The sequence below is a fragment of the Neospora caninum genome, chromosome VIII (genome assembly GCF_000208865.1).
Source record: "Neospora caninum Liverpool complete genome, chromosome VIII".
In the NCBI taxonomy this organism is placed as follows: Eukaryota; Apicomplexa; class Conoidasida; order Eucoccidiorida; family Sarcocystidae; genus Neospora; species Neospora caninum.
In genome coordinates this window covers 297780-318851 of record NC_018395.1, presented here as the reverse complement: position 1 = coordinate 318851, position 21072 = coordinate 297780, and the positions used below count along the sequence as shown (strand labels likewise).

Sequence of the window (21072 nt, the reverse complement as noted above, 5' to 3'; positions counted from 1 at the left end):
GCGGACGGACTAGACGATTTACTCGCGCACACCTGCACATGTGCGTTCAGGACAGATAGGGGAAAGCTCCTGACTGTCCCATATCGCGAAGCGCCGGAGGTAAATCCTTCCATTTCCTTTTTTGGTACGACTCCAAAAGGACTCAGCTAAGGCATTTATGATCTGTAGTTCTCGCCCGATTGCTACCCGTCGTCAAAAACTGCTTCCGGCAAAAAAAAAACACACTACCCCTTTTAGAGTAGGAACACGGTATCAATTCTTGCTTCTCCCAGCCTCGAACAAGCGACCGCCTCAGATGCGCGTACGGGTGGCACGTTCTTCCCGTGCACTGGTTCCCTCAAAAAAGGCCTTGCAAATACATAAAAATAAAAGCGCATGCAACCACGCATATATACAAAACCATTCTGATGCTTGCCGCAACAAACGAGACAGCGCTCGGACCTGTGGCGCGACGGGATGCATGGATTCGCCACCTTCCAGGACTGGCAGGCGCGCCCCACGCAGGTCTAACCTGCGAGTCTTCCTCTACTTGCTGCAACGAGGTCCCCAAAGAGGGTCAACGTGGAAACCTGTTCTCCCCCCAGCCAGCAACATGCACAACTACAGGACACTTGACCCACAGATGCAACTATATATATATATATATATATATATATATAAATCGACGCATATGCACGCATGCGCATATATATATGCGGGGACAGGCATAAAAAGAGTCCGGTGGCCAGGAAGGCAGACGCTACGACCGTTATATTTAGAGATAGAAAGTAGCGGATGTGTAACGCCGTCACGAGCACATGGCAGCTCGCAGGGTGTGCTCAACAAACACACGGTGTGCGACGCCATGACCGCAGCAGACGTGTATCCCCACGGCCTCCGAGTACCTTTCATCGCGCCGAGACGCGCATACGCACAAATGTGGACATTTGCATCCGACTGGTACACCTGGAACTTTCGTACCGGTACGGACAAACGAGTTGAGAGAGGCTGCAACAGATCCCGCCCCGAACAGGACCGTCAGCGCAGCTGTTCATCTTCCTGGGAGCTGATGGCCCGGGTTTTTCTGCGGAAGCATCCGGTGCGAATCCGCTCAGATGCCCTCCGTCGGATGAAGTCTGTCGACTTCGCTGCAGATGCCGTGCAACTTTTTTTTCCGTTTCCACTTGCCACCCTCCACCGGACTCAACCGAAAACGCAGACCAGCGCACAAATGGGGGCACGTACAGGCGTAACGACTGTGCAAGCAGAATCGCGGGCGGGGTTGCGAGACACCGCTACAGCCACGGCTGGGTGTTAGCTCACTTGCGGATCGACAACTTGTGCGCACAAACAAAGGAGACACTCCCCTCCACGCTGTTTCACCGCGTGCGGGCTTCGTGTGTATTCGACCGCCTAAACCCCGGAGCCTCCCTCGTCGCGCACGTTCGCAGAGAGGTTCTTCTCATCCGTTGGTGGCAAAGAAAAAGCGCGGGCATAAAACGAGATGTGCAATGCGCAGACTCGGCGCAGAGCGCCGTTCTTCCCAGGAAAACGCGACACACCAAGGCGCTTGCGACGGCACATACCTCCCCGTTCCTCGCAACTTTGCCCCGAGCCGCAGCCACCGTCGAGAGACGACGCCCCAAGAGCGGTCTGTCGACCGTTAGGGCTCTTCAGCCGATGAAGACTCACGATCGCCTTGCACAGAAAAACAAAGACTCTCCACCGCTCCCGCCGACGATGAAGAAGACGAGAAGGGCGATGCGCGCTCCACCGGTGCGGGGAAGGCCGGAGGCTCGACAGCCGCAAAGGCCGACGGCTCTAAACCCGGCGAGGAAGAAGACGACGGGAGAAGAGAGGCGAGCGCAGCGGAAGACGACGAGGTACCCAGTTGCGGAGACGCAGGGTCAGGATACAGAAGCATCACCCGCTGAGACTGCAGATCGCCTGGAGGCGGGGTCAACAACATCTTCACGTGCTTCAGCACCTGTGGGGAACAGAAGAACATGCAAAGAGCGATGCACACTTCAACTCCACGGGGCTCAGTTCTGCCCGCCAAGGCCCCAAGCGGGCGTGGATGTACAGTGAGCTGTAAACACACCTTGTGCTTGGACGCCCTTTCGCTACTGGAGCTCCTTCGCAGTGGAAACCTTTGCTTCTAAAGGTGAGAATGCAGTTAGGTACAACGCTGCGTGCTTTCCCGCGCAACCACCCCCACGCAGCGTGCACGCGTTTTCCCGTTGCGTCTCGCCGCCTACCGCGTAAGCCGACGGCCGGTGCTGAGGTTCCGGCCGCGCCATCTCCTTCATCAGGAGATACCACGGATGCAGATGGAGGCGAATGTGTTCCGGCACCTGAACAGCAACGAGACAGAGGAAAGCCGCTTTGGACTCCCGTCTCCTTTTCCAGCAATCCGAGTAAGAGACACTCCGAACCCGTTTCAAAAGGGGACCACGAAGGACCACAGCAGTTGCACGACTCTGCCGCCATTCGACGACGATACTGGACACGTACATACACTTCCGCTCCTCCCACGCCGCTGTCCATACATTACGCATACACGCGATTCTCTGCATCTCCACAAACTACATTCTTACACGCACAGATGCAAATATATATATATATATATATATATATGCGAGTGTGTGCACGAGTATGTGCAAGCACACATATATGGATGTATATCTAAGTGTCCGCGCCACAGCTGAGTTCGTTTTTAGGTGACTTACAGCGTAGTTCGTCTTGAAGTCCTCGAGTGTCTTGACTCGCTCCATCACGGTATTGAAACGGGGACAGAGAAGTTCCAAAAGAATCAGAGCGCTCGAGTAGATGTCAGCCTTCTCGTCGCACAGGCCGCCTCCTTCCGGAGCTGCATACGCTGGAGTGCCGATCACCTCTCCTTTATACGACTGCAGAAAAACCACACACGAGTTGCGCATCCTCTCTTCTTTTCCATGCTGACCCGAAAAGAAAAGAACCCCGGCCATACTCTGTCTCCGCATGCTCGTGTTTCGCAGGGTGGTTTGTGATCCCCGCATTTTTCCTCGCCCGACTGGAGTCCTCTACACGCCGTTGCGGATGGCTCTTCCGTTCCGCTCTCGCCCCGCGTCGCCAGACTTTTCGCCGCGTTCTCTCTCAATTCTTCGGCCTCGCGTAGAGAGGGATGCAATGTCGTGCACCTGCATACCGCCTTCGGATTTACATCCGTACAAATATGTTCGAGACACTGTCAATGTATTCCGTGTCCCTGTACCGTCTTCACGTTGCACGTTTGATCCATATGCCGTTGTATTCATGGCAAGAGGTACGTACCATTTGTATACCTTTCCGCATGCCCTGGAGTTTTAAAAAATATACCCACATATACCTATATATACCTATATATATATATATATATATCGGCTATACGTGACTTACCATTTCCATATTCTTGCCCATGCGGCGTGCTCTCGCGAGGAGTCCCTTGATTTTCTGTCTCTGTTTCTCTCGATGTCTGTCCCCAGCCATCTCGTGGCCTTCGCCTGGCACCGCAGAGACTCCCAGAGCCTCCACAGCGCCGGTCGCAGACGGCCCTCCCGCTGCCGCGCTGCCGGTTGTGTTTTCTCTTTGAATGAATTTCGCCAAACCAAAGTCGACGATCTTCAGAACCAGGGTGTTGGGATCCACGAAGATGTTCTCGGGCTTCAGATCGCGATGCACAATGCCTCTGCACACAAGAGAACAGAATCGAGCTCAAAGGATGTCCAGGACACACGGGTCAATCTGCGCACGGCAGTTAAGTGCTTCAGAAACGCACTGTGTGGCTGTTTCCGTCGTCGCTTATCGCAGCCGCTCGCGGTCTAAGCGATCGCGTTTCCCGACCCTCTCGTGCTCTCTTGAATGCTCTCGTCTACCCATCTATACACATCTGCTTCACCGGGACTCTGCCTCCCTGCACTGGCCTCTCGGTCTCTGCCTGTCTCTCTTGCTCCCCCTTGGAGCTTCGTGATTTTCCCTACCTTTCATGGATGTCGCGAATCCCCTTCATGAGCTGCTTGAAGAGTTCGAGTTCCATGGAGTGCCATCGGTTTTTGTTGCTGGGGACAAAGCCCATGGCGACTGTGCTTCTGTCCTTCCTGGGGAGAACGCAAAGGAACGCGACAGACAAGCCGTCGAGCGCAGTCCCCAGATGCGGCTCGCGCGCTGGGGCAGTCCGCGAGGAAGAAAACACGAGACGCCCCGAGAAGCGCGGCCGATCCGCACCGCCCAGAGACACAGACAGGAGCCGACAGGTGGCGCCACAGACGAAACGCAGAAAACGGGACCGGACCGAGAGAGAGAGAGAGGACTCGGCACGCGAGTGCCCAAGCCGCGCAAAACGGCGAGACCAGAGGGGCGGTGGAGCTGCACGGCCGAAAACCGAAACCGAACAGAAAAAGGAGGGCGAAGCGAGACGCGAGGGCGAAGCGAGACGTTCCCCCCGCACACGCGTCGCGACCGCCACACGACAGGGAGGACAAAGAAAGGCAGGGAAAGCAGAGAAGAGGCGCCTCACCTCTCCAGCCACTCGCGCAGCGTGACGCCGTTGCACATTTCCATCTGGATGAGAAGGACGACCGGATACAGCGTTTCCTTCGCGGGGGGTTCTAGACCATTGCGCTTCACCTTCGCGAGTTCCGCTGGGAACGCCTCGAGCAGATCTTTTCGCGTGCGTCCTTCCCTTCTGCCGAGAGAACCCTCCGTCTTCGCTTTGCCTTCCGGTATCCGCTTGCCCCCGGAGACACCGCAGGCGCGTCCTTTCGTGGACGGCGACAGTCTGCCTTGGTTTCCGAGAGACGCGCCAGGGCCGTGGGATCCGGAAGCGGCCGAGGGATGCGACTCTGTGCTGTTTCCATCCTCGAAGATAATCATGTCTCGCTCTTGCGTGTTCAGGTAACAATTCATGTCGAAGGAGACATCGGGTCCGCTCCACTCTTGCGCACGCGCACGCAGCGTCTCCTTCGCCCGCTCCGCATTTCGCGTCTCCTCTTTCCCGCGCCTCTCGCGACCTTCTCGCTTGTTCCCTCTGCGCTTCGCCGCGTCTCGCGCTCCTGCCGGTCTCTCCCTCTTCCCGTTCTCACCCGCGCCGTCTGTCTCCTCGCCACTCGTCCACCGGCAGGTACACCCGGGCGCGGCCTCCAGGGACCGCGGCCCCGCGCGCGCGTCGCCCCAGAACGCGTCTGGACCCGCATTGGTGTATGTACACTCCGCGTCGGAGAACGAGTCGCCCGAGAAGCAGAGAAGCCGGTGCGCGCGCGTGCGTGCGCCCGCGGGACGCCCGCCGTTCGTTTCCTCGTTCCGGCCGTGGCCCAAGAAGGTGTCCTCGTCTTCTTCGAAAAACCAAAAGGGAAAGGATTCGTCTTCCTTGTCCTCCTGGCGCTCCTTCAAAGCCGGAATCGAGAACGCTCGCCTGCGCTTCGTCGCAGAGGGAACCGACTGCGGCCGCCCCGCCCTCTGCTTGTCACAGCGTGAACACCAAGACGAAAGGTCTGCGTTACCCTCCGATGTGCAGGAGCTGTCCGATCCTCGTCGGCCTCGCTCGGCTCGCACGTCGCCTCCGAGGTCGGTCGCGCGCCTGCGTACGCGCTCTGACTGGCCAGGAGAGAACAAGGAAGAGCGGCGCGGGCGGGGATTCTCGCCTTTCGAACGCCTTCGCTGGTCTCGGTACGAGCTGGCGGACGGGACAGGATCGGGCAGAGACGAGCGGCGACTTCTCTCGCTGCCGTCCTCCCTCGAGAAACGTTCGTCGGCCGACGCACTCCGCACTGGCGACTCGGAAGCGTCGGAGGACCCCACAGAGTCTTCTCGGAGATCCGCGGACAAGAGAGTCCCGTCGCGCATGCACCGCGAAGACACGACAGGGAACGAACCACGGCGCCGCCGCTCCAGCACCTCGTCTCTGGCTTCCAAAGACGGGCGAGAATTCTGCACCAAGCGCAGAGAGACGCAAGCGACCGCATGCAGTTTCGACGTGAAAGAGTCCTATCCGCTTCGCCGCGAAGACACGCGAATTCGGCCGCACGAGAAGCGACAAACAAACGACAGACACGAATCGTGGCTGTGCGCTTCAAGGCAAGCAGGCGCCAGTCACCAGCCGCCGGCGACTTCGGCTTCACGCTGGACACGGATCAGGCATTTTAGGCCCCGCCTTGTCTTTCTTTGCAGACGCACCTGTGACCTGGCGATGAGTTCATCTCCCTCAGCCGTTCCGCGCCGTCGGGTGCTCGTACTGGCAAGGCTGGTGGCGTCGCTCGAGCTCCAGCCTCGGGCAGCCTTGGCGGAAGACTCCATTGGATATCCATCGACGTCGACCGTCACCTGATTCGGTGTTTGTCGCCCGCGACGACCTGCGAGCCTTTTGTACTCTTCCCGCTGGTAGTACGCCAGGAAGTTCGAGGACAACTGGTCACGCCCGCGTCCTCGCCCCGCGTCCTTCCCAGAGGCCTCGCAAAGTGCGCGACGGTTCGCCCTCGTTCGTGGCAGCGCCTCTCGTCCGTCCCGCCCGGTCCAGTGACTGCTCGACAAACGCGCGCTGTCCTGTTGCACCGGCGAGATGCTCAACGTGGTGACGCCCGCAGACGCCGGAGGGCCCGAGTCGCAGACTGCTGAAGAGCTGTCCACGCGGCGATCGGTCAACGCCCCGCGGCTGCCTCCGAGCGACTCGACTGGGAGGAAACGCGGCTCTTCACACCACCACGTGTAGTAGCTGGAAACAGAGATAAGGAGACGCAGGACTCCTCTGTTGAGGGACTGGAATCGGAGAAACCGGACACGAGGGGTGGCGTGCGACCGGAGTGAAGAGAGTGAAACGCGCCGAACGCGCACGTCGAACCCACACGTCGAGCGCACGCGTCAAACGCACGCGTCGAACGCAGCGAGGAGAGAGGTAGACGGATAGGCGGTTCTAAAGGCAAGCTCGTTTAGCTGGAAAGAGCCGACATGAAACTGCGCATCCACACTATACGCGGGCAGAGAGAGGGAGACACGTCGCAGTGCCGCTGATCGACGCATTTCCGAAGGACGCAAGGAAGAAAAAGACAGCACACACACACACACTGCCGTTTTCTGAAGCCTACCGGACGACGTGCTTGGAGTAGAGGTCCCGGTTGGCGGCTACTTCGCGGAAATCCCTGCGAAGCGAGATATCTTCACTCAAGGAAAGACGCAGCAGGATGAGTTTCACGGCGTAGATTGGATGGCCCGGCTCCAAGAGATGGCGCACCTGAACACAAAAATGGACCCGACCAGAAAAGTCCGAGACCGCTTCCACGTCCCGGTTCAGCTTAGAACCCGCCGATCCGGAGGCCGATGTGGACCCAGCATCCCACAAACAGCCCCAGTGGCTGCACGCACACTCCCGGTGTACATGCACGTGTACATGCCCAGTCGCGGGTACTACCAGCCTCGGGTGTATGTACACCGCCCGTCCGGTGCACCTGTCTTGGGCACTGTCCTGAACATTTCGTCGATTCCCTTACCTGATAGACGACGCCGAAGCCGCCCTGGCCGACGAGTTTCTGAATGCTGAAGGTCCGTTCGAAGCGTCCGTTTTCCAGCAGCTTGGCTAGACTCGAGTCCGGCGGAATGCCGCGGTCGATCTTGGTCGGCACTGGGGACGACGGCGCCACGACGGCGACCTGGGGAACGTTCGGCCCCGCCCGAACGACGCCGACGTCGGTCGCTCCAGCCCCGTCAACTGGCAGCGCGGCAGGCGGCGGCAGCGCCGCCGCGGTTGCCTCTTCACACTCGGCAGTTTCCACAGAACCCGTTTCCGTTTCCCTGGTCTCTGTCCCTCCGTTAGCACCCGTGGGTCGGAGCCCGCCGTCGCCCCGACGCGCTGCGCCCGCGGCCGCGAGGGCTTCCTGCGTCCCCGCGCCGCCGACTCTGAGCGGTTTGCCGTCCTGCTCGACGCGAGTGGGGTCTCCCCCCGCTTCCAACAGCAGCCTGGCGGCGCTCGTGAGAGGCAGTCCGGAAGGACCGAGGAGGCCAGCGACGTCGTTTCCCGCGGTGGGAATCGATCCGGTCGCGCTGCTCGACGAAGACTCTACGCTGCCTGCAGCGCTTCCGACGTACGCTGTCGTGACACCGGAGAGTGCCTCCAGCGCCTTTAGGGCCTCGGCGTGCGACCGCAACCCTCTGCGTGCCTCGTCCACGTTGAGGGCGAAGCCTCCGGGGCGTCCGATCGGCGAAGGGTGCATGGTCGGAGACTGCGCGACTGAGGCGTGCGCCTGGCCTCCATTCTCTGGGCCCGCACGTTCCTCGGCGTCTCCTCCCGGCGGCAGACTGACGGCGTGGATATCCTGAGTCGCCTCGTGAACGGCCGCGGGAAGAAGAGGAGCGGTCGCAGGTGGAGACGGCGAAGCTCTCACTGAGGGCGAACTGGAGGAAGCGGAGTCGACGTCTTTGCCAGGATGAGGCAACTCGCCTGAAGCTTGGGCCGCAAGCAGCCTCGCCGCCTCTTGCCGAATTAAACTCAGCCCACTGTTCTCGAGTCTCTCATCGTCCATCAGCACTCGCGAGCGAGGCGAAAGGACCGCGGCCCCAGGCCGGACCGGGAGGACATCGCTCTGAGGCGTCAACCCCGCCTCGGCGACGGGGACCGCGGAAGACGGGGCAGGATGCACGGGGTTCGGCAAACCCGCACGGGGAAAGGTCCCGTCGCCTCTCGTCAAGTGTCCCCCGCCATACGCTGTCAGCTGGCCCACAGAGTTGCATCGTCGGCCTGCTCGTCGGAACATGAGTCTCTGCCACTCTTCTGTGCTGAAACTCTCCCCGGTGGAGCCGCCTCCCATGCGGCCTCCAGGGAGGTAGATGGGAGTGGCGGTCTGCCTCTCAACTTGTCTCTCGCCTCCCTGATTCCCGCCGGAACCCAAGGCCGACGCATCGTCGTGCTCGCTCACTCCCCGCCGCTCTTCGTCGCCTTCTGCGCTCCTAGGACCCCTGAGCTCCCAGGAGTCCTCCCCGGCCCCCAGGGCGCGCCCGCCTCGCCCCTCGACGGCCCCCCCGAATCCGCTCCGGTGGATGTCTCCTGGCGCTCCGGCCCTTCCCGGAAGCAAGCCTGTCTCCCCGCGAGCGCCGCGCCACGCGTCCGCCCTGTCCGGCAACGCAGGCAGAGGGCTGGGAAGCCCCGCGGGTTCCAGAGGCTGCGGGAGAATCGAGGCCGCGTCGACGTCCCGAGCGCGGATCCCTGCCATGAACGGCGAGCTCTGCACCCGGTCTCCTGTCAGTTCCCACGGTGACGACGGGGCTCGCGCACGGTACTTTCGCTCGCCGGTGGAGCGAGAAGAAGAAACCGCCAAAGGCGACTGCGGCGCAAAATCATCGCTTGGAACGTCCACCGCGGAAGACCCCGACAGCCCGTGTGACGGGAGACGGGCGCTCTGCTGCGTTTTCTCGTCTGACGTCGCGACAAACGAAGACTCTACAGCCCCCCCGTTGCTTGCAGCTGCTGAGCTGCCTTTCCGGTAAAACCGGACGTCGCCCTGCCCCGGGAACGCAAACAGCGACAAAGTCTGGAGGACGGGCGAGTCCGAACTCCTCCGCGCCTGGCCTTCCCGGGGCAACAGCCTCAGCGCGCCTGGCGGAGGCGCGACCGCAGCAAGGTCGGAGCCCGACGCGGAGACCCCAAACTCGCCAGACGGCAGCGGGTGCCCGGCAGCCCCAGGGCCGTCGCCCAGGCCCTCGCGTTCTGCTGTCCCTCGAGAAGGCTGTTCCACGGCGCGGCCTGGGCGGAGAGACGGACGGAGGAAAGGATCGTCTCCACCAGGAATCTGGAGACCGGACCCCGCCGCCGTTGCGGGCCCCCGGCCTGGCGTGTCTCCGAAGGGTTCGCGTCCGTTCTGCCGCTCGCTCTCTTCCTGGGATGACAGCGACGCAGACGACGCCGTTCGACAGCTGTACATGGGCGTTTGGTTGCCACTGTCTCCTCGGCTCTCGCCTTCCGGGCCGCCGTCGTGGTTTCTCGCTCTGCTCTCCAAAGCCATCGCGAGTCTCTTCATGTCGTCCGCCAAGTCCCCTGTCAGGGCAGGCAGAGGTGCTGGCTCTGTCGCCCCGCGAGAAGCTGAGCCCCCCTCAAATTTACGGTCCTGACATCTCTGGTCGTCTTCCAACGGCAACGCCTCCCCGCGACCTGGACGCTCGCTTGTCCACGCGGTCGCACTCATGGTCCGACGACTGGGCCCCGCCCCGTCAGCGGGCCCGAGACCCGTCTCGTCGCCGGAAAAAGCCCAACTAGCGTAGCGCCCGCCTGGAGCCTCCCGGGCCTCGAGGGCGCGCGCCGCCGGAGACAAAACACTCTGTGCGCTCGCGCCGACGGGCGAGGCTGGGAAATGCTCAGATTCGAGATGTTTGGTCCCGGGCGTGTTGGAAGTCAGCGGTGTCCCCCAAACCGGCGAAGGAAGAGGGAGAGAAGGAGGGCGAGAAAGCGGGACCGGATCGGAAGAGCCGCTCCACGCCCCGGGGCGCGCCGCACCCCCACTGGAGTGGCGGCTTTCCTCGTTTCCCTTCGGCCCTGCCCTACGTCTCTCCTCTGCCTCCATTGGCTGCATTCCCATCGGGCAACGCCCGACAGAAGCGTCCCCTTCTCGCTCTTCTTCCGCGTCGAGTCCGTCTTCCTCGGAGTAGGGCGCGAGGGATCGCAGATGTGGAGGGAGAAGAAGGAGGAAACGGGTGTACTGTCGCCACATGTGCCGCCCTCCGGCGACGGAGACGACAGCGACAACCCCGGCCAGCGCGCCAGAGAGAACGCCTCGGAAGCGAAGAAAGACGAGCACCGAAGATGCGGCGGCGAGGAGGAAGAGAATTCGCGTCGTCCAGCTTGCAGCGAGGAGCGGATCCTGATCCCACGAGGCCGGCGCCTCGGGAGACGCCTGCGGCTCGGGCCCGCCCTCAAAGGAAGAGGCCCCTCGGCGCCCCGCTGCCCCACACTCGCGGCGGTCGCCTCGCCGTGTCTCCGGTCGCAGCGACACGACGTAGTTCGGAGGAGCCTGCGCGTGTGGGGTGAGCCAGCGAGGCGAGGCGGGCGATAAGAAGTTCAGGGAAGCAGAGGGGAAGAACAGGGCGGAGCTGCGCGGCGCCGCCTCACGGTCTTCCACCCCACACACGGTCGCCTGGTCTGTCTCCTCCGTTTGTCTCCGTGCGTTCGCAGCGACGCTGTCCTCGGGTCGCAAGGGCGAGGCGTCCCGGTCGACACCGTCGAACCTAGGAGAGAGAAGAGGAAGCGAGAAGAAGCGCGACGAGGGCCGGGCCAGCCTGCCTACCCACCGCCGCAGCATAGAGAGAACAGGCGAGAGGACGGGATTAAATGAGAGTGGAGCCGCGTCGAAGGCTCCATACAAAGCCGGAAGCTGAGAGGGCGGAACCCCGTACAGGGGCGGCGCGAGCGTCCCGTGGTCGTCGGGTAGGGCTCCACCCCCGACAGTCTGCGAGGGCGCGCGTTCCTCTTGGTGATCGAATCGCGGGGCGGCGTTCGACCGCTCGACGCTGCTCCATGCAGCCGTGGCTGTCTTCGTTTGTGCCTCTTTTCCCTTCTGTTCCTCCTCCGGCACGCCTTGCGGGTCCGAATCGCGCTGCTCCCCCCCGTCTCGGCAGCCTTCCTCTCCCAGTGGAGGAGAAAGCAAGCTGTGTTTCCCGGCTGTCTCTCTCTCGCCTCTCGCCCTATTTGCACTGAGCCCCTGTCTGTCCGGAAGAGCAGCGAGTGACCCGCTGTCGCCGCGCTCTTCCTCGCCGAAGCCTTCGCCCCGCGTCTGCTTCTGCCCCTCGCCGCTTCCTTCTGTCTGGAGACGCGAATCGAGAGAGAATTCGGAGCTCCCCCAGTCGCCCGAGAGCGTCACCTGCGAAGAAAACGCGTCGGGGTGGGAGAGCCGGACGGGCTGGACCGGCGCCGGGGCGCGGAAGTTGTGCAACATGTACGGCGAGACGACGCCCTGACTGCCGGCTGCACGCGCCGCCGAGGGTGCGGAAGAAAACGAAGACACGGAAGAAAACGCAGCGGAGAGGGGGGAGCGATCCTCGGTGGGGACGAGGGAAGACGACGCAAGGGACGTGGGCAGAGAAAACGGCGGCAGAAGACTGTGGGATCGCCCGCCGTCCCCAGACGCCTGGACTCGGCCTTTCCCCGCCTCTTGAATTTGACCGCCTGCATGCGCGTCCTCGCCCGGCGGATCCTTCAAGTCTTCCAAGTAGTTCACGGCTGGCGGCGCGGGCAACGCAACTTCTCTGCTCTTCCGGTCTCGCAGCACGAGGGCGTCGAATCCCGGGCCCTGCCGATTCGCAGGCAGCAGGAGCCCCGAGGCCCCCGGCGGAAGCGGATGAGAGGCCAGGGAGGGCGCAGGGCCGCCCAGTCCCCGCATCGACGGGAGCAAAAGCGAGGCGTAGGCGTGCGCGGCGTTCGGGGGCGGGTACGGAAACGCGAAGGAAGGAAAGGACGGAAAGCCTTCTCGGTCCCCTCGCACAGCGTGATGGTGGGACGGGACGTAGGCGAAAGGAAGAGCTGACGCGCCTCCTCCCCACTGCCGGACGATGCATTCCAAGGTGACCAGAGGGGCAACTGTCCCGGCCTTTCGGCGAGACTTCGCGGGGCCGCGCTGTCTCCGTCCTGTGTCTCCGGTCCGCCCTGTGTCTCCCGCGTCTCCGCCCCACGGCCGAACGCGCTCCGCAGCGGCGCGCGGCCCGTTCTCGCCTCCGTCCTCATGCTCCGAGAGAACGACGACGCGGGAGTCTTGGGAGATGCTTTCCTCGCCCTCGCTTCTTGCAGGAGCCGCAGCCTCGAACACCCTCTCGGCCTCGCCGCCTGGCGGCCCCACCACGTACACTGCCGCAATTGGTGCAGGAAATTTGAGGAAGAGAGGCGCCGAGGTCTGAGTCGAGGTCGACGTGAAGGGCGCGAAGGAGGGCGGGAAGGACGCAGCCGACGGACGGGCGCCGTGGAGTTGAGTCAGCCGCTCTTCCTCGGGAGTCGCCGCGGACGCGCCACCGGCAAACGCCCAGTCTCGCGACCTCTCTGGCCCCGACCTTGCGTTTGCAGGCTTCGCCTCCGACACGCGCCCCAACGGCGAGGAGAAAGAGGGCGACGGGAGAAGATACAACTTGTCGTCGTCCACGCGAAGAATGTTCCGCAAATGCGCAACCATCGAGCTCGGAGTTGCACCAGGCCCCGCCAGGGAGCCCAGCGCGTCGACCTCCACCCACTTAAGTCCCCACCTGCGGAAAGCACAGACCAAAAAGCAAGCGCGGAAAGCGGCACTGGAAAACCTGCCCCCCACCAGCCTCGCCCGTGCAAACCCCGCGCTCAGAGCGTCTCGGACCCGCGCGCACTCGCCGGACACCCCTGTGCAGGCACCGCACGTGCGTAGAGCTGGAAGCCGTGCTCCTGCTCCCAAGGACCATTCGGCCGTACTCCCTTCTTCGTCCCTCACACACACAGTCCCTCACGCACAGGCAGTCCCTCAAACACAGGCAGTCCCCTGCGCCCTCTGTCTGATGCATGCAGCTGAGCAACGGTGAGCGTTCACGGGTCTTGCACACACGCAGCGGCGTTCAGGAAAGCGGTGTGGCTGTCCAGTTGACCTACTGAGTTGTGTGCGTTTTGTTGTCGACCGCCCAGAGCCTCCAGACAGTCACGCCGAACTGGAGTTGCCGGGGCTCGTCTTCGGACTCTTCTTCGCTGTCTTCGTCCGAAGTCTCCTGCGTCTCCTGCGGCTTGGTCTCCTCGATGTCGTCGGCTCTTGGCGCGAGCGACAGGCTTTCAAACACGAAGGGTTGCTCTCGACTGCGGTCTCTGCGGACCCGCCGCGAGCCGTCGTCGAGGACGTGGACTTCTTCGCGGGCCGCCAGCTTGTCGCGTCCTTCCTGTCGCTGCGCGTCCCGCGCGTGCGCCCTGCGGGCTCGGCGCCCCCGCGCGTCTCTGCGGCCGCGCCGCTTTGCGAACTTCCCGCGGGGTACCGGCCTCCGGCGCCCCGCGATAGGCTGGCCCGTCTCGAGGTCGAGCGCCGTCACACGCACTTCGCGCTCGCCAGTGAAATAGACGTGGGGAAAGAGAGGCGCCTGGAAGGGGAGGTGGTTGACGACTTCGGGGATGCTCACGTGGAGAGCCGTGAGCGATCCGTCGTCGTCGAGAAAGAAGAGACTGCCGTCGTGCGCAGGCAACAGCCTGCGGCCTAGCCCCGTCTGCGCGAGTTCACTGGTCGCTTTCCCCTCCACGTTGACCTTCCCCCCGTTCCGGTCCTGACCCTCGCCCACGTTCTCTCCAGGACTCTTTGCTCTGTGCGCCTCGCCCCTGTCTCCTCGCCCCTGCGAAGACGCCCCTCGCTCGAGTCGCGGCTCGTCATCGGAGGAAGTCGACAGAGGCTCCAGGTCGAACGCAGTCGCCAGGGAAGAGCCGAGACTCCGCTGCCAAACAAACGATCCGTTCGTCGTCACGTGGTACAAGTCGCCCGTGATGGACAGCACAATGAGGCTCTGGAGCGCGCGCTTGTCGCCTTCTCTGCGGCCGCCTCGCTCCCGGTCCTCGAGGAGCGACGAAGGCGGAGAAGAGAGGCGGCTCTCGGGCGCGTCTCCGGGCTGCCCTCGGCTGCTCTCCTCGCGTTGCCCCCGCGACGCGGCCGACCCCGTCGCGTGGTGGGGCACAATCGACGAGGACGACGCCGCAAACAAAGCAACAGGCGGCGCAGCAGCTGAGACAGTGGACCACGCACTGGAGCCCACCTGTCCACTCTCGTGCGCTTCATGCGTCTCCGGAGTCTCGTGCTGACTCTTCGGCGTCCGAATGCCGCTGCCTGCGCCGCGCTCAACCGTCGCTCTCTCTTCTTCGCGTCCACTGTCGCGCAGGTCAAGAGCAGCCAGAGGTTCAGAGGCAGCGAACCCGAGCACGACTCCTGTCTTTCCTGGCGTCTGCGACGCCTGACGGGGCGTGCCTGGCGCCTCGGCACCGGAGGCGGGCTGAGACGACCCGGCGGACGACAGCCTGTCCTCCGCTTCCAAAATCTGGGCTTCGCGCCCTTCGAGAGACGAATCTCGAAAGACTGCCCGCCCGGGAGGCGCGAGTCGCGGATCGGAGAGCGAAGCCGCCTCAGCGGAGAGAAGAGGAGAATCCGCGAGAAGACGCGCGGGCGGGGACGTTGGCCCTCGCGTTTCCCGTTGCACCCCACGCAACTCTTTCGCGAGCCGTCTCTCCTCTTCCAACACAGACAAGTGGGAACCTTGATCACTGGAAGCCCCTCCAGTCTCGACTGAGAAGACAGGGGAAGCGAAGGAGGCAGACGAGACGCCAGAGGGGGAAAAGGCAGCAGGATGAGCGAGATCTGGGCGATCCGTCCAGCTGTCTCCGACCCCGTTCCTCGACGTGAAGGTCGCCGTGTGGGGTGCGGAATCCTCAACTGCCGGAGACGCTCGCGTCCTCTCCATCGCGTCTCCCGATGTCTCATCTTCTGTCTCTGCTCGCCTCTCGTTCCGCTCCGGAAGAGAGGCCAGCGCGCGAGACTCCCCTGGAAAGCCCCCTTCATCGCTGCGGCCTGGCGAGGGCGGCGAAGAGACAGCCGACGCATGCAAGACATTTGGGAAGGACGAACGGACGACCGCCGCAGCCGTCGCAACAACTGCGGCGAGCTGTGGCGAGAAAGTCGCCGACCGCAGAGAAGAAGGAAGAGCAGAAGGGTGGTGCAGTGCGAGGCTGCCTGAAGAGGTAGAGGAAGAAGGGATGCCGTGCGAGTGCGAAAGTGAGGAGGCGGATGACGGGGGACTGGAGAATTCACGACTTGCTTCGCCCTCGGAAAGGCACTCGCGTCTTACATTCGAAACCAACTGGGGATAAGAGTCAGAGGATTCCTGCGGGGCCCCAGTCTGTGTGGCCTCGGTGCCGCGCGGTGTCTGTGCACCCCAAGGATCCCCCTCGCCTCTGTTTTCACGGTTACTTGAATGTGAAGCATTCGACGCCCTCGGCGCTTCGCTTGCACTGCTCCGACGTGGCCTTCCGTTGGTCTGACTCGAATCGCCTCGTCCTTTCCTTCTTCTCTGTCCTCGACCTCCGCCTTCCCCTCCACAGCAGTGCGCACCTTGTCGTTCGCCCGCCGCGCAGGCCGAACGAAGCCTCCCTGGCGCATCCACCCCTCTCGATGCACACATACACCTGGCACTGTGGAAAGACCCCACAAACGGGGCCGGTCCTCGGAGAGATTCGCGACACGTGTCTTTTTCTACAAACGCTTTTTGAACTGATGTCGCTTGCGAGAGCGAGGCGACGACCCCGCGGTGACGGCTAGCGCTGCGGAGAGACGAGAGAAAGACTGCACTGCTTCGGCTTCCCACATCTCTTGCTCCTTGACTTTCTTCCCCTTCTCTCTCTCCGCCTTGGCTGTCGGATCCCTTGCGCGTCTGCGCACGCATCCGGACCCTCCTGCTTCTCCCCAAGAAAAAAGACACAGAGGCCGGCTGCGGCTTCTCGGCGCCACTGTCTCCTTTGCCTGCATCCCGCAGTCGCGCTCGGCCTTGGCGGGGCCCGTGTGGGGTGGGCGACCTAGCGGGAAGCGCGACGAACGGCGTTTTGTTGCTGGAAGCGTCGTTGACGAACAGAGACGAAGGTGCACGAGGTGAGCCGGCGCCTGCTTTCGCCACGGAAGAACCGTCACCGGAGGACGGGTCGGGACGCGGCACTTCCAGATCTGCATGCATGCGAGAGACAGACAGATTCGCACTCGGCACGGGCGGAGGAGCCGAACGGGCGTCTCCTGTTCCTCCTCGTCCCTCAGGCTCCGAGAGCTCCCGGCGGCTGGCGGGTGGAACTGCGCTCGCCGCAGGTGACATGGTGGTACAGGAAACGGATCGGCACGGCAGGGCGTGTGTGCGTTCGTCTTGGTCAAACAGCGCCGAAAACGGGGAGAGGTTCAAAGAGGCAGGCGCGGAAGCGGCGCAAAACTCCCCTCCCGGATCTGCTGTGGCGCGGGCGTGTTTGGGCTGCATGTCGCGAGGCTGCGAGTGGAGGAGAGAGAAGACAGGGAGCGCGTACGCTGGCACCTCATGATCCTGCCGTGCTGTCGGTCTGCCCCGGCGTTTTGAAGACAAAGATGGGCAAGACAGCGAGTGGGCGAGAACAGGACGCACAGAGAGCAAAGGCGAGTGGCGGAGAGGAGACGAGAAAAGAAGAGATGGGAGGAGTCGGTCGCCCTTCAAGGAAAAAGAAGGAAACGCTTCTCGGGAACCCCCTCGGTCCGCTGCGGTCCGAGGTCGGGCACGTGCCCCGGCGGTATCCTTCCGGGCCATGCTCGGCCTTGCTCTCCGGCAGTCGGTCTTCTTCTGTTGAGCAGATTTTCCAGAAGCCGAGTCTCGATGGGGTTCTTCGCCCTGTGAAGACAGGCTCCCCGTTCCCCTTCGCCACGAGGGGCGCGAAGAGACACGAGACAAAGAGTCACTCGACGCGAGGAAACAAGGCGGTGCGTCGCGAGGTTCTGCTTTCTCTAAAGACGAAACGGTCACTGCCAGCGCCTCCAGGGACACATTCTTGCGATCTGCATGGGCGAGAGGGGATGCCTCAAAAGCGCCTCCACACGCGCCCCGCCCCCCTCTCGCTCTGCCCCCGTGTCTCCCGCCACTCGCTGCCGGCGGTCCAGCTGTCTCCTCCAGGCTGCCTCGTGCGCTGTCCACCGCGAAGGCGACACGGCCTCGCCCTCCGTCTTTCGCCGGTCCGCTGTCTCCGCCGCAGCTAGCGACGCGGCACCTGAACCCCGGCTCCTCCCCCCCCTCCCACCGAGTTCCTGCACCGTCGAGTTCGCCCGCCGGCTGTGGGAGAAGAAGAGCAGCAAGAAGACAGAGAAGAAGGCAGCCGTTGCCTACCCAGAGAGAGGCCAGGCTGCGTTTGAGTCCCCGGGACGGAAGTTTCCGGCGCCGCAGAGCGTGGTTGCATGCAGCGCTCGCAGAGACCGAATCGACGGAAAACGAAGAGGGAGAAGAGGAGACGTCCGGAACGTCTGTGTCTTCCGTGATGCGAGCCTCCGGAAGACCCGAGTGCGTGGGAGGGAAGCGAAAAGAGGAAACGCGTGGGCCGTGCCCGTCAGCCAGCAAACAGTCAGACGACGGAGAACAGACAGCTGGCATGACACCGGCAGCTACTGACGGCTGTGGCCTGGACCATCCGTTGTCCTGCGGCGCTTCCGTCATTCGCCTCTGTCTCTCTTCCTCTTTCACCCGTTTTGCTTCCGGATTTTCGAAACCAACGATCTCCAGCGCAACCGGCGGTGCGAGGGAGTCTCGGCTCTCTGAAACCCCGCCTCGCGCTCGTGCTTGCCAAGCAAAAAAGCGGAAAATCGATTTCCTTATCCGTGCGTGGGGAAGCGCAGGGAAGAGAGCAGACGCAGCGGGGCGAGACGGCGAGCAGGGAGAAAGACAATGCGGGAGGGCGGAAGCTCTGATAACTTGTGCGGCAGTCGTGCCATCGACAGGGAGGTCGAGAGACAAAACTGAAGAGCGGAACGAAGCGAGACGGACGCGCGCACAGACGACGGAGGCCACCTCGCTTGCATGAGCCAAAACGTGTGAAGAGGCGGCACGAGGTTTTGTCTCGGTCGCGGCGGTCGCGGCTAGGGACGTGGCGTGCCGCGATTTTCTCGGGCAGAAATCGCATGCACTGGCGCACCACGTCCTCGGCAGTGCACACCAAGGGGGGGAAGAGCAAGACGAAAACAGAAGAGACGAAGGCCCCGCCGCCAAAGGGGAAAGCGGAAAGATCGCGCACACCGGGAGGTGGTCCCTCGCGTTCACGAGCTCAGCCGAAACAAACTTTGGTTTCCCTCCCCGTTCTTGACAAAAGAAGGCCACAGACCGTTGACGAGAACCGCGCAAGTCCGCTAAAAATCCTGCGTCCTCGCTTCGACGAAAAAGGCCTGTCGCACATCCAAGCGAGGCAGAATGGCGATGGACGAGGGAGACAAACAAGACCTCCGAGGAGAGGATTCTTTTCTTTGACAGGCGACAACAATCGGGGACACGCGAGACAGCGACGTACGCAAGAAAAACGAGGGAGACGAACCCGTGACACGACACGCAGACTACTATGCAGGAACGCGTCTCCCTCCGCCTCCTTTGAGACTCTCGGGGAGAAAGTTCTGTTGAGCAGACGCCAAATTCAACTGAAGGACCGAAACGCTCTCTCCTCAGCATGCGTCGTTTCCGCTGCCTCCTCTCTGTCACGGCTGCGGTGTCTAGAAACCGGGAACCCGCCGGGACAGAGACGAGGTGTTTTCGGTGCCGGTCGAGAGGCCCAGCGTGTTGCCCGTTCCAACGTGCTTGCCACGGAAACGTCCCTGGTCTGCATGCGGAGAGGGGGGCGGCCGGAAACGAAAGCAGTGAGGCACGAGCGAGCGCTGCGCTCTCCGACAAAGCCTTCGTCTTCTCCGGCTGCACCTGGAGACAGGGACAAGTCGAGAAAGGAGAGAGGCGTGTGCTCCCCGAGCTCCCGTGGCCACACTCCGTCCCCACTCGTTGGAACCATTGAATGTCTTGTCGAGACGAAAGACACAGGAGCGGGAAGTGAAACGCACGAGCAGTTTCACTTCGACGCCAAGGACACCTCACAGCAACTGCATCCGAGGGCGAAAACGGGAAGGAAACGGGTGGTCCAATGTGTCTGGGAGGCCGCAGATGCGCAGCAGCCGGTCCTGGACGCACGCGTTTCGGAAGCAAACTGCGTCGAAATACGACTCTCCTCTTAGGGAGAAGCCACGAGGTCCCCTGACCTCGAGGGTTGAATTCGAGCTTCCTGTTTTGGCCAGCGAGGCAGCGCCGAGGCCGCACAGCTGGCGGTTTCAGCTTTCCTCGACCGCAGAAAATCGTGTGTCTCCCCCTTCTCCGCTTCTCCTTCCCCCTTGGACCGTGGAAAACGGTAAGACCGAACGTGTCACGGCGAAAAGGTGACGCGGACCGAAAAGCCGCGATGCGGGGCCTCAACACAAGTGCGTGTTCTCCTGCATGCTCAAGTGGCAGCAGTGCCGCATGCAATTGCAGAGATGACCGCGAGAGGGGAACGGGTACGTCGCGGTCCTCTTCTGTCGCTGAACGGGGGAAAAGAACGGCCGGAGTGTTTCGATATTGGAGAGAGAGAAACCGAAAGGCAATACCGCTAGGATGACTCCACGGGACCATGATTCGGGCAACCACGAGTGGCGAACCGCGAGAGTCGACGCCGCCCGCTTCCGTCCCAACCCGGGAATGAGAAGAGAAACACAAGTGCAGGGGAGAAACCCAAGAAAGTGTGGGACCTAGGGGGAGTTTGACGACAAAGAGAGAAGGCTCATGACGGCCGGGAGCGCGTCGGGGAACGTGGGAAGATCGCCGGACGATTCCCAAGTGCCTGTCAACCGGCACACCCTTTTCGAAGCGACCGAGGGAGTGGCTGTAATGGGGAAAAAGGAGGACAGTAAGGCAGCGACCATGGAGGAACTGAGGGAGGAAAAGGGAAAGAAGCTACCGTAATTTGGGGACGACCAACGAAAACGATGTGGACTGGCACGCGACGCACGTGATACGCCGCATGCCACAGTGAACAATGCGCCTGCAGGGAGCGTTCGGAAACGATGAATGGAAAAGGAAGGAGACGCAGCTTTCGGATATTGAACAGGACGCGCATAAGAGAGAAGCCAGCGGGGGGGACGGGGAGGCCAGTGAAAGAAGACGAAACAGCGACCGACACCCGGAGAGCGGAGGTGCTAGCAAAGCGCATGCAGGGGAATCTCATTTCCCGTGATGGACAAATTCCCGTCCAGAGCCAACCTAGGGCACTGCAGGAACATCGGGAGACACGTGTTTCGCAAAAGCACGTCGGAAACCCAAGGTATAAAAGAAAGAGGATGTACGCTTGGGAAAAGACATTCGGAACAGGCAGGTTTTTGGTGTTGACGAACACCGTGGACCCAGCGGACCAGCGAAAAAACGGCTACTCTTGCACGAGAGCCACACAGAACCCTGCAGACACACGAAGGCGAAAAACCAGGCAGTGCGGAACGGAAACGAAAGCAAATGTCACGGATGCCTCTTCTGCCGCGCAATACCGACAGCTGGTGAAAACACGCACATGTTTCTTCATTAGTACTC

At 62.3% G+C, this 21072-nt stretch overlaps 1 protein-coding gene across 1 annotated transcript; it reads right to left on the bottom strand.

The window, feature by feature from the left end:
- Positions 1 to 1642: 1642 nt before the first annotated feature.
- Positions 1643 to 20124, bottom strand: NCLIV_030460 (putative protein kinase (incomplete catalytic triad); the record flags this gene model as incomplete). Its single annotated transcript, XM_003883242.1, has 10 exons — positions 1643 to 1966; positions 2238 to 2333; positions 2709 to 2888; positions 3397 to 3685; positions 3978 to 4094; positions 4514 to 5922; positions 6169 to 6703; positions 7074 to 7219; positions 7476 to 13197; positions 13568 to 20124. The coding sequence occupies 10 exons, from the start codon at positions 20122 to 20124 to the stop codon at positions 1643 to 1645; spliced, it is 15375 nt and encodes a 5124-aa protein (XP_003883291.1).
- Between the last annotated feature and the right edge of the window lie 948 nt (positions 20125 to 21072).